The sequence below is a fragment of the Cyprinus carpio genome, chromosome A6 (assembly GCF_018340385.1).
Source record: "Cyprinus carpio isolate SPL01 chromosome A6, ASM1834038v1, whole genome shotgun sequence".
Classification (NCBI taxonomy): Eukaryota; Metazoa; Chordata; class Actinopteri; order Cypriniformes; family Cyprinidae; genus Cyprinus; species Cyprinus carpio.
The window spans coordinates 16,262,866-16,276,195 of NC_056577.1; the positions used below are offsets into that span (position 1 = coordinate 16,262,866).

Below are 13,330 nucleotides of genomic sequence, written 5' to 3' on the forward strand. Positions count from 1 at the left end.
AGACGTGAATGCAAAATTGTTGGATGTTGTCTAAATTCATTAGTCAGCTCAGAGTACAATCATAACTACAGTGTAGGTATCTTAATTGTTTTATGTAACCACCTCAGATATTCAAGACACCTATTTAGGCATTTAGTTGAATTTAGCTGTTGGTAAAACTTGATGTCGGTCAGTGTACATAGAAAGGTTTTGCCCTGCATTAACCAACAATCTTCAAGCGATTATTGACAGGAATTCTGAGATAGCTTTGTCGCCGCCTAGTGTTATTACAGCGTGTGTAAAATCATGTCAAGGAGTGTGTGTTATTAAAAAAAAAAAGACCAATTAGCCACGACTTAACACATTATTTCACTCTAGTGCAGAATACAGACATTTTAAGAATGACAATCTAGCAAGCCAAGCACGATTTTTATATAATTCAAACTGACATTAGCTTGTGTGGATATACAGCATCGTAGATCTTTATCGTTGTCGTTTTTAGTCACCCAATTTGCAGAAACTTCTAACCAGATTTGTGTAACAGGTCAGCTGTTAGGTCGCCACAAGAAACCGCAAAATACTTGGCAGGTATAATTTAAAAAAAATAAACTTTTAAATAAAATATTTTTAAAATACAGTCTACAGTACAATCATGCAAAGCAGAATGAATTATTAAACAGAATTAACATTTAAAGAGTTTTCCCCCACGGAGAAACATTTTTAAACGAATAGAGGAACATGTACGAAAAGCGAACATGCAATCCCTTATGTTTTTGATTGCAATATTTTAAACAGTTTTTACAAAACATGTGTTCAAGGAATCCTTTATGAAAAAAAAAAATGAAAAAAAAAGTCAGGCACATATAATAAACGTAAATAATTATTATAGCCTAATACAAATAAAAACATCTATAAACATTCTATAACCACATAAAACTATTTTCTAAACATTATCTTTTTGTTAAAGCGGTGCGCAGAACAAACCTAAATGATGACTCCCACGTCGCTCAGCTAAATAAAAGAGGTTTTTTTTTTTAAAAATTAGGTTCGGTCCGTTACAGGAGGAGGTTGCAAACAGGTTTGTTAGCACAATGGAGTGATGCACGGAAAGCTCGACCGTGACAAACCTACGTTAGAGAACGCAGCACCCTGATATAACCAGCTCTGAGTCCGTCTGTTGGAGTCGGAGAGCATGTAAACAATCAGATACCTCCATCGCATCATCCTCATCCTCATTTTCAGTATAAATCTCCGCACTCAACAGCATATAGCCTGAAACATTTTGAACTAAATCAAAATTAACAATTAGCCTAATAATCGTGCATTAAACAGGGTTGTAAGATGATTATTATTTTATCAAGAATTATTTCCCTCCTAATGTTTGACGAGAGATAACGATTCAAACGCATATATATTCGTTGGTAGGCTACTTAATTTCTTCTCTCCAATCTGAAAATATTTCCATTTCGCACTTTGTCTTCTTGTGTATAAAGAAAGGAAACGAACTGAAGCTGATTTATAAATCTAGAATAGGCCCAGGGTTTATTTAGAAGAAAATAGGCAAGATATGAGTCGGGCATATGTCATGTACAATATTCGCCATAATTTCTTTCCCTTGAGCTATTCAGAATCAGTGCTTTCACTCAAAGGGCCCGACACACACAAAGACTATCAGCTCAAAACGGTTTCATTTCTCTAGCACGTTTCACTGTCTCTATGCTCTTAAAAGAATAATTGACACAATTTCGTTTTGCCAAAAGGGATTATTATTGTGAGGTTTGCTTTTGGGGAAATATAAACTGAAAAGAAAGACAGAAAAAAAAGTAGGCTGATACAAAGCATAGCCTATGTAATGAATGAATACTAGCCTAAACAAGTAAACAATGCAATAATTAAACAAAGTTCACAGCTAAATAAGTAAACCCTTTTGGTATTATTTGTTAATTTGTTTACATTTTAATTGACGGAATACATAATGCTATAATTGCAGTTTAATTGATTAGTTAGTCGCTGGGTAGCCTAATAGTGAACGATATCTTACTTTTTTGTAATTATTTTGTGGAACATTTAGTAATTTCACGTTGTTGTTGTTGTTGTTTATTACTGTGTGGTAATTAGTTTTAGCAACAAGCAATATGTGTAACATGAACACAATGATGTAAAGTGTTACCATAAACGTATTTATGTCTAATGAAGATGCAGTCCGAGACATTGTAGCGGAGGGAAGGTTTCAAAAGAGCATTGCGGAATCAATGAGTGGCTCTAAAGTGTAAGGATGAAGTAAAAATCGCTGATTGGACAGACGCGTGACAACGTAACCAATGAGAGGAGAGATGGGGAACACGAGGAGTTTGTTAAAATAAAGGAGAAAATATGACGTCAATGTAGGAAGTCATTGTAGAGCAACACTACAACGATTAGTGGCAAAAAGGAGCGTGATGTCGAGGAGTTAGAGCATCCCAATCTCTCCACACCTCAACTTTGAAAGAAAGTTCAATAACCATAACAAAAGGACGTGGACTACACAGATCCACTTGCTTTCCAAATTTCACCTTGAATGTAACAACATCTTGGAGCGCCGGCTATATTTCTCTTTTTCTTTGCCTTAAGTGCAAGGATTTTTATTTGCGCGTAAGAAATGTTTATTTTGTACTTTTTCGGGGATTTTTTTATTGCGTTAACCTTTGAGTTTTGTTAGTCGTTTCGTTGATTCATATTAAGTTTTTACTTTTCTTTTACAAAATTGTACGGGAAAGTTGTTATGAAGACGACTTAAGTGCTCATCCTTTTCTTATACCATGGAAGGATCCAGTGGGTCTAGTTTCGGAATAGACACTATTTTGTCCACAACCAATTCTGGCAGCTCAGTACTGATGAACGGAGATTTTCGCCTCGGTGACAGAACAGCGGATTTCAGGAGCCAGGCGACCCCATCACCATGTTCGGAGATAGACACTGTGGGAACAGCCCCCTCATCCCCGATCTCAGTTACGATGGAGCATCCCGAGCCGCTTCTGGTCCAAGACAGCCTTCAGCATCACCATCACCATCATCATCATCACAGTCAGGCTCAGAGTTTGCAGCTTTCACCCCAGCCTCATCCGCTTGGTCAGGCTGGCTGTGCCCCCAGGACTGTCACCTCCTCCTTTCTAATCAAAGACATTTTGGGCGACAGTAAACCGCTAGCAGCGTGCGCTCCTTACAGTACCACCAGTGTACCATCTCCACATCACAGCCCCAAAACAGAGAGCGGAACCGCCCCGGACGGCATCAGGCCCAAACTAGAGCAAGATGAAAACAGAAGCAAACTGGACAAAAGAGATGACATTCAGAGCGATTTAAAATGTAACGGTAAGAGTGCGTTTTACATGCAAAATAAACAAATAAATACATAAACTTAGGGTAGACCTTTAGATCACAGTATCCATTTGATACTAATACTTTTTGGTAATAAACGGAATCAGTTATTAATTACAGTTTTAAATTCAGAAGAATTGCCAAAATACACATATTATTGTCAATACGTTGTACTTACACAGTAATATAAACATTGCATCTGTACCGCGAAACAAAAAAGATCATTAGCATATTACGAAAATATCGAGAAAAAAAAACATTTAAATTTGTCGAGAAACTTTTCTGTGTTGTTTAATATTGCAAATCTAAGATTTGAGTTTCAAGAAGTATCTTCTTCATTGTGAAGTTGAAAGCGCATAGAATTATGGAATTCTTCACAACTAATTGTTCATGCGCACCTAAAATATCCTAATTAATACGGATTTTTCGACAAAATATAAATATTTCTTGACTGGGCTGTAACAATAAACCTTGTGGACCAACCGTTAAACTATTACATGCATTCAGTGGTACAAAATACCCATAACATTTTACTTAGCCTATTATTATAATAAAAAAGACGTCCATGTTAAACCTTAATAAAAGGCTTTTTTTTTTTTTTTGGTCTGTAATTTCATTAAGAACCAGTATTACAATACTAAAACAATATTGGTAGCCGGTCACTGAGGTTATTCTCTGATATTAGCATAACAGATGTAAAGGCTGGTGAATTTTGCCCGGTGTGGGATCCTCCCTAGTGAGTCAATTAGAGAGATTATTGTTCTTCCTTGAGGGGGATCACGGAGCACAAGCAAAATCTGATACAAATACAGATAGATTGACATATGGATCCTGCTCGTTTTGCTGTAATATTTTCGTATACATGCGAGATACCTAATTTATTTGGGAGACAAAAGCGTACATTTTTGTTTACCTTGTATTATATGTTTTTTCCCCCCAAAGACCCTGATACTCACAATACCATAACGAAATAATCAGACCTAACCATATTTAGATTTGCGTATGTAATCGAGGCCTAAAACAATCACAAGTTACCAAAATAAACATTTTAAACAGTAATTACTAAATTATTAGACTGTGTTGTCATTTTTAGTAAACGCACTTAAATAAAATATAAATAGGACTACATTTTCCTTATTTTTTTTTTATTGTGCTGACTTCTTTAGGGACAAAAGAAGAGGGCGATCGGGAAATTTCTAGTTCGAGAGACAGTCCGCCAGTCCGCTCCAAAAAACCTCGTAAAGCGCGGACGGCCTTCTCCGACCATCAACTTAACCAGCTGGAGCGCAGTTTCGAGAGACAGAAATACCTCAGCGTGCAAGACCGAATGGACCTGGCAGCAGCCCTAAACCTCACAGACACACAAGTCAAGACCTGGTATCAAAACCGACGGTAAGTTTCCATATACCATTTATGAAATAATAATAATAATAATAATAATAATAATAATAATAATAATAATAATAATAATAATAACAACAACAAAAATTGCAACAATAAAAATAATAATAATAATAATAATAATAATAATAATAATAATAACAATATTGTTGTTGCAATTATAATAATAGGCTAATAATAATAATAATAATAATAATAATAATAATAATGTTTTGAGATTGTGCAATTTACTTTTTTGTATGTACATTTGAATCTTTAGCAGTTGTCAAAATTCGAGATATTATTTATTAGTAGAGTTTTTTTATTAGACTATTATTATTATTAGTAGTAGTAGTAGTAGTAGTATTAAGCGAACTTTTAAATATCTGACAAATAATTTTAACATTCTGTCTGAAATTGTATTTTACAGCTTTGTCATATTAAACTACTGCAAATCATTTGATTGCAATTAGCTGTTCATGACTAGCCTACTTTACTTTTTTAACTTATTTTCATTTTTAAACAATTCGATTTGTATTAGATTTATTAGGCTATAGCTCGCTATTATTAGCTATGTTTATAATAACGAATTTTAGTCATGCTGTTTACGTTTGTAGAGAGTTCACTGAATTCGAAATGGGTCGGAAATCACAATTTGGTCAAATTTAATTGAAAACAAGACTAAAAAAAATATATTAATAATGTTTTAAGCACAAACAATTATCAATATTCTAATGTATTTTACAAATAACTTCGGCCTTACGGTTTTATTTATATGAAGTTTACCTAAATTTGTTTTGTGATAATCCATTCCAATCCAACACTTATCGATCAATCTGGTCCAGAAGGAGCCATGTGGAGTGTTTAATAATTGATTTCTTGTATTTTGATCTCACTATAGGACGAAATGGAAGAGGCAGACGGCTGTCGGATTAGAACTGCTGGCTGAAGCTGGAAATTATTCGGCCTTACAGAGAATGTTCCCATCTCCGTATTTCTACCACCCCAGTTTATTAGGCACTGTGGACAGCACGACAGCGGCCGCCGCTGCTGCTGCCATGTACAGCAGTATGTACCGGACTCCGTCCACACCGCATCCATCTCTCCAGAGACCGCTCGTCCCCAGAGTGCTCATTCACGGCCTGGGGCCCGGGGGACAACCGGCACTAAACCCGATAGTAAACCAAATACCGGGCACACCGCATCCTCGGTAAAACGAAAGGACACTGAGAGACAAATATATCACACGTGATGTGACAGACTGTGCTGAACTTTCACAAGACGCATTTTTCTCCAACATTGAGAGACGATTTTTATCGAAGAAAAAGATGTATTATTTAATATGGATCATTTCTGACGTATAGGCCAAACTAAACCAGACGAGCCTGTGACCGTGACAGTAAAAGGACTGTTCATTGTCAGATTGTTTGTTTTGTCTTTTTTTTGGTACAAATTCTAGTACATACGCTTATAAAGTTTATTAGATTTAAAGAAAGGGTGAAATAAAGACAAATGACAAAAAGCTAATGCCAGACGCTTTCTCTTGAAAGGGGCCATGATTACTAGGACCGTTTTGGGGCTGTTCTGTTTTTTAAAGATGTAAAAAGTTTACAATTTGATTCCATAGTTGCACACAATTCAAGAAAGGTACATTATGGTGAATGACTTTTAGCATCAGACGTGTTGATTTTTTTAAAACCTGGATTAAAAAAAGAAAAAGAAAAAAGAAACATACAATTTAAACATCTAAATCTCTAACATATTAGCCTAATTATAATTCCAGTTCTTCTCGGCACTAGTAAATGATACAGCATAGCATAGTCTACAACATCAGTTTAAGAGGAATTAACAAAGATTTATTTATTTATCATTATTATTATTTTTAATAGTATGGTAGCGTATATAGACTACTTTTAGTGAACAAAACATAAGTTCTTTGTAAACTCTATAAGCCCGTCTGAACTCATTAGCATAGGCGTGTATTCAAGAAAGACTCGGGACCGGTCTGCTGTGAGAATAGATGGTTTGACTCATTTGCTCTGGGAATGGAGAAGCTGCTCCCGGTCTGGCAGCTGTTCTGTGGGAGAACCTCCGCGGCCAGACAGCAGGCGTGAGCCTTCTCAGCGTGAGTGAATTAAAATAAACTTTCCATATAAACAATTATAGACCTCTGTAGAACTCTCCGAGATTGATATTCGCTATTAGACATTCGTTTTAATCAGCGACACTTAGGATAATGCTGTAAAGAACACAACCAAACAGAGACCCACTCTCTTCATTTAGCTTATTTAAATTAGCAATTTAAAGGTTTTTTTTTTTTTTTTTTTTTTCCGCCCTGTCAAATCAGTATTTCTTTCCTAGTTCGTGCTGGTCGCACACTGAATAGCACAGTTCTAACTCTAAAACACTAAGCTAATGAATAAAAAGTCTCATTGAGTGGATGTGTATAAAAACGTTGTCTAAAAAGAACAAAAGGAATTTTAAATAGGCCTAAGGGACGCAGCCAAATTGAAGCGAGAAGCAAACTAGCCAAAGATTACACAATGCATGATATATGACCGCAATAATTCATATCCTAGCATAAAACCATACTTTTCGTAACATAGAAACTCAGGCCCCCTTGGTCAGAACAACTTAGGACGATTTACGCAAGATGAGAAAGAAATTAACGAGACGCAACTATAAGTAATCACGTGGGTTCTCTTAGGGGAATGTAATTAAGTGAACATTACAATGCTTTTCTTTTTCGAGCATGATAACATCCCCTGGAGGACTGCATGTACTGCAGGATAGAATAGCCTCAGGGCGCGTTTGTTTGGGTTCCTTTAATTGGAGAATAGGCTGCTGATTTCTGCGCTGCTAAATTCTTATTAAAGCCAAGTTGACCTTTGCTATGTGGTTTGAAACTATATGAGAAAGGCACTCCAGTGCATGTCTTACGTTTTCTCCATAATAGGAAAAGACAAATGAAAAAAGAAAAAAAAAAACAAGGTCTATCTCAAGACTATAAATTTTTGCAAACAAGGCGATGCAAAATTCAGAAACACACACACACACGCACAAGGAACAGAATTTTAGACCACTCAGTGAGAAAAATGATCCAAGAGAAAAACGTTTCGAAACGAAAACAATCGAAATTGTCAAAACTGTTAAGCTTTCGGATGTCGACAACTAACAAAGTTATGGATACCCTCTATAGTTGAATTCTTTAGCGTTTGCATGCAAGAGAAATTCGGTCAGTTGTGAATTTAGCACATTCAGTTGTAAAGCCATTTGGAGTCATTTCTTGCACACACACTCGCCGAATAACTTCATTTAACATGGGCCAATAATATAAGATGCACATTGATGATCTACTTGCATCATTAGAATCGTTTGGAATGTGTTAAAGAACTGCCATTCTTTTTTTTTTCTTTTTCTAGTTGTTTTTCGTTAATTGGATATATTCAAAACGCATCAAATAATATTAACATACGCTTAGTACTGAAAAAAGTGCCATATCGAAAGAAATTTAATTTAGTGAAGAAAAAAAAAAAACCCTTACAGGCTCACGATTAATGCAAATGAATTAACCCAGACAATGTGTAAAGGTAAATTCTGACGTTCCCCACTCGGTTTGCAATCCAGACAAAGTGCCATTTTCAATCGCTTCTCTATTCTTAAGGCTAATCGACAGCGGATTGCCTATAAATGTTTAGACTATATGGAAAAAATAATAATAAAATAAACCGTGCAAGTAAATCATTTGAGACAGACAAGATACCTCAAAAGTGCATTTTATAATTTCTGTATTCAGAATTGGTTGTACAAACATTATGCTGACATATGTTGTTTCACTTTTCTGTGCACCACAAGCACACACACCACAAGTTGAGTGTGGAGACTAACCTTATGTGGTACTGCTGAAAGTGTAAAATCAATTGAATTCATAGGAAGTGGTGCTTGATAGCAGCATCCTCAAAACAATGTGGGGCAGTAGATGCTCAATTTACTCATTTTTATTTAACCTATGGTTAAAACTGACTTCCAAAGGGTGGAAATGAAGGAAGCCTGGAACTGGTAAAGAGCTAGGTGAGAGGAGGGGCACTGAAATTAAAAGGGGATGGTCAGACCTTTCATTTACATGACACGCATTATAGGAACAGATTGCTGCAAGGAATTGGTTTCTTCTTGTTGCTTCCAGGAGCCCAAGTAAGGTTTTGTAATTGCCACATTTTCCAGCTGATGTCATGTTAGGGATGTCTTACTTATTATCCTAATGAGGGAAACGCACCAGATCTCAGAGGCCCGCTCATTACCACATTACTCGCTTGCACTTTCTTAATGCACCATTTTTCATACTCAAAAGGCAGGGACATATCCAAACTTCTCGAGGATGGTCACGTTGCAAGGTCACTCACTGAATCATTGAAAGGCGACAATCAGTCGTGTGGGATTTAAACGATGCACTCAAGGCCCGAGTCAACGCAGTGCCTCACAAAACTGCATAGAAGTGCCACATTAAGCATCTGGGTGTCCCTTAATTATCGTGGGTTGGATTCTTAATCTTGCCCTGTGGTGATGGTGAGGTGTCAGGATGATGAATTTTAAGATGGTAGGTTGTCAACGTGTGCATTTTCAAAGCAGGCTGAATTGGAGGAAGGGTTGTAACAAGGTTAGAATCATTTAAAGTGTGAAAGGGGATTTCTGCCAGGAGGCAGGAATGGTTGACAGCCATCGTGGTGCATCTCTGCTTTATTAGCAAGTTTTAGAAATTTTAGTGAAGGTGTGAAATGGACTAATACTTTTAAAAATGCTTTTCAGATGCTTGGTTATCATGATTAAGAATTATTTGTCCCTCACTCAAATGATTAATCAACACTCAATTCAACACTCACATGTTTTTATCAGGTCCCACTGCTAATATCCATGGCCACACTGCTTTCAACAAATTCACAAGCAGAAAATCTGGTGGGATTAAATAAAATAGGAACCACAGTGCATTAGATTGCGAGACAACACTGTGGATTAATAAACTGATTAAACATCTTTTACTGCATATACATTCACAGTTTTTTTTTCATTCTTTGTAAGTGTAAATCATTTTAAATAAATTGCCTATAAATATGAAATGACAGCTCAGTTTGATGTTAGAAAAATATCTACAGTTCAATATGTATGCCTCAGCCAATATATATTCATTGTTGACATTCAGAGCTGATGGGCTGGAAGAATGTGTTAATATCTGGTACCAAATATCTTTTCAACAGTTATCAGTTCAATCATTAGAGCAAATGTCTATTTGGGTATTATTCACAGATAATGCATGTGTAAAACTGCCATAAAAAAGGATGCGACTGTCAGAGAAAGAGGAAGAACCCAAAGAGACAAATAAAAATAATTTCACATATAAGCACAGATGGAAAGTTTTACTTCAGCTCACCTAGTTGAGTTTGATCCGGAATTGCTAGATTAAAGTGATTATTAAGTTTTGAATATGGATATTTTTCTTACAAAAATGCATCGATTCGCCTTTTTATTTAACTTCTTTTGGACAGATGCATGCAACACCCATTGAGTGGCATTAAACAGCTTGAAAGATCAAAAATCATTTTTAATATAACTCCGACTGGATTCATCTGAAAGAAGAAAGTCATATACACCTAGGATACCACGGGGTGAGTAAAACACAGCCTAATTTTCATTTTTGGGTGAACTAACCCTTTAAAACGACTTTGGATAAAAAGTGTTAAAATGCATGAAAATCTAAAATGGGATGTATAATACATTCCCAGGAATATGGGTGTTGGAATGGCATACAGTAGTGTGCTCTGGTTCTGGTCCCCCCCCCTCCAAAATTTATTGGACATTGCATTAAGTTCCAATGCCAAAATTCCTCTGCCAGAAAACTGGAAAAAAAAGTATTTCATGAAAAGCAAGCAATAATGTTTTTTTGACAATGAAACAGGTGGTGAAAATGCTATTATAACTGTAAATAGCTGACTCCCACATCTAAGCCTACAGTTGTGTCCAAAATGACATACTACACACTATGCACTATGTACTAGTGTATGAATTTTATAAGGTAATTTTGTAATTTAAAGTTACAGTCTGTGAGCCCCTACCTCTGATAAGTAATTAAAGCTGTGACAGTTGAGTTCATCAAGTGTCCAGCATTCCACTCATTGTTTTCCTGTTAATTAAGTGCATCATCCAGGTATTTAAAAGTGCACCACTTCTTTTGGACTGTGTGTGTGTGAAGTCCTAAGTGAACTGTTATTTCAATAAATCCCATAGTCCTCACTTCACTCAGTCCTGCCAGGTATTTAAGAAAGTAACTTATAACAAGTGTCCTAGGCCATTATTTCATCAGCCTTTTCCTGTCTAAGCTGGAAGTGTCATCTTCCTGCTCATGTCATGACATTAACGCTCATCCATGACACTTCTGCTGAATGATGCATTAGCTGAGTGCTATCATGGTTTAAACGCTCTCATCATTTCAGCAAAAGCAGCCTTTTCTCCTCTCCTTTTTCTTCGCAAGTGACGGGACAGCTGATGGCGGAGAAGTTCTGCTAGCTTTCAAGTTTCAAACCAGCCAGCGTCATTGTAAGTGTGGCCACATGAAGGAGCACAAGAAAGGAAGGGGAAAAATTCTGTCAGCAGCAATGTCAAAAGCTTCAATTCCTACAGAGCAATTAGGGGTTTCATCATCTCAGAGAGGTGTCAGCATTCATTACTGCTCAACAACAGCTAATTGCTTCAAGGTTAAAATTACAGATCTGACAGCATTATTTTAAGTGACAGACTCGAGCTCTGTGATGCTTCACAGTGGCAACACACTGACATTAAGAGAGACGAAAGAGAGAGAGAGAGAGAGAGAGAGTGCAGCTTGGTCATAGAGACAGAGATGGAAAGATAAAACAAGTGGGGAAGAGAGAAAGGCAGGGGAGGAGAAGTGCTGTTGAAATTACTGCACATTAAAAGTGCAATCTGGTACATCTACTAAAGCTCTCGTAGGAATCCACTCAAGGCCAGATTTCTAACTGCCTATTAAAAGGCCCATATGATCGATTCTTCAAACGAACACCTATTTATACAGTCTTTTCTTCCCCCTTTCCTTAGCCAATCCCATATGCGAGGTAAAACAATGACAGTACAGGACAGGTACAAGTAAAAGATTCACAACTAATGAGAAGTGATATCAGACTGAAGTTAGGTGTGGATAAAATGCTCGGTTTTGTGAAGGGCTGCTCATTTATGTGCTTCTCTGTCTTTAGGCTCCTGGTGGCTATGAAGTGCGTTCTGAGTGCATTGTAAATTAAGGAAGGCTGATCTAACTGTGGAAAGTATTTTGCATCCATAGGACTCAGCACAGTTATGATGGTCGTCATCTTTATTTGTTTCGTCATCTTTATTTGTGTCATTACTGCAAGCTGCATGAAACACATTGTTACTGTTGGCCATTCTCTTTTCTTTGTTTTTCTCTTTGGAGCAGTGGTATGGCTTTTGCCCACAGTCATCATGAATGTGTGGACTACACTTCAAATTAGAAAGCTGGTGCATGGGGAAAAATTTAGCTTTTATTGAGTGAAATTAATTATAGATTGCTGCATGCATGCTGGGCAATGGCTGGAGTCATCTCTTTCAAGTGAGCAGTTGTTTACCCTTCTCTTTTCCCCTCTTCTTAAAGTGGAATACCTGATCCTTTGAACTGATTGTTTGTTTAACCGCTGTTGGGAACGTAGAATCCCTGAGGTCTGAGCAAGTGTTGATCTAAGATTGGATTTAAAATCGTCTAATGAGGAATTCTTTGGATAATTAGCACAGGCTGGAATGCTTGTGGATAATTTGAGTACCTCACTACGCAGTTCAGGTGAAGGAGGGGGAGGGGGCCTATAGATGAAAGAACGTACAATGCAGGGTTAATGAAAATTATCACATCAACTTGCTCTTTACCTTTTGGTGTTATTCTGTGTTCTGTTTTGACTGCGTCTTTAGGGGAGCAATGGAACAATTAGCTGTGTAGTTCATGGAGAGGCTAAGACTCCATGCTGGAGAGCTGCTGGTGTGGCTTTAGCACCATAGTGGTAATTAGACGCTTGGAAGTGTTGCTTGGTGAGGTCCGGCAGGAAATAAGGCAGTGTCACCTTGCCCGTAAGGGAATGATTGATGTCCCACCCTGTACTCAAACCTTGAGCTATGTGAGACCACAAACAAGAGCTGTGCCCATTTTTGATAATCATACAAGTAATGACTGGCTTGCCATAGAGCAAAGGTAATTTTTTTAATGAGTATTTCATTAGGTCGATCCATTTGGGACTGGCCTGTTGACACCGAATGACTTAGCCTTCAGTTTATGTATAGTCATAGCCATTTTACCTCTCCAGTCCAATATAACCATTAGTCCATTGTCCAAGTGAGTCTCCCAAGAGCTAAACAATCACACCACATGTGGCCGTTATGTTTTAAAACATGCAGTCCGATAGTGACTGCATAGTTTGTCTCCTGCTTTCACTACATTGGAGGGGTGATAGGTTGAGTGTGTTTTGTTTGTTATTTCAGTTTTTTCCTCTGAAGACCCTGAATGTAGAGCAAGGAGAGCTCGTACTATGTCAGAGTTAATTACATTTTTAAA

General features: G+C 37.1%; 1 protein-coding gene across 1 annotated transcript; it reads left to right on the top strand.

Moving 5' to 3' along the window:
- The first annotated feature begins 2,374 nt into the window (after positions 1-2,374).
- On the top strand, positions 2,375-6,137 carry LOC109053653 (barH-like 2 homeobox protein). The gene is made up of 3 exons (XM_042758202.1): positions 2,375-3,330; positions 4,503-4,728; positions 5,618-6,137. Exons 1-3 carry the CDS (start codon positions 2,778-2,780, stop codon positions 5,928-5,930), a joined length of 1,092 nt encoding a protein of 363 aa, XP_042614136.1. The 5' UTR covers positions 2,375-2,777; the 3' UTR covers positions 5,931-6,137.
- Positions 6,138-13,330: the final 7,193 nt, after the last annotated feature.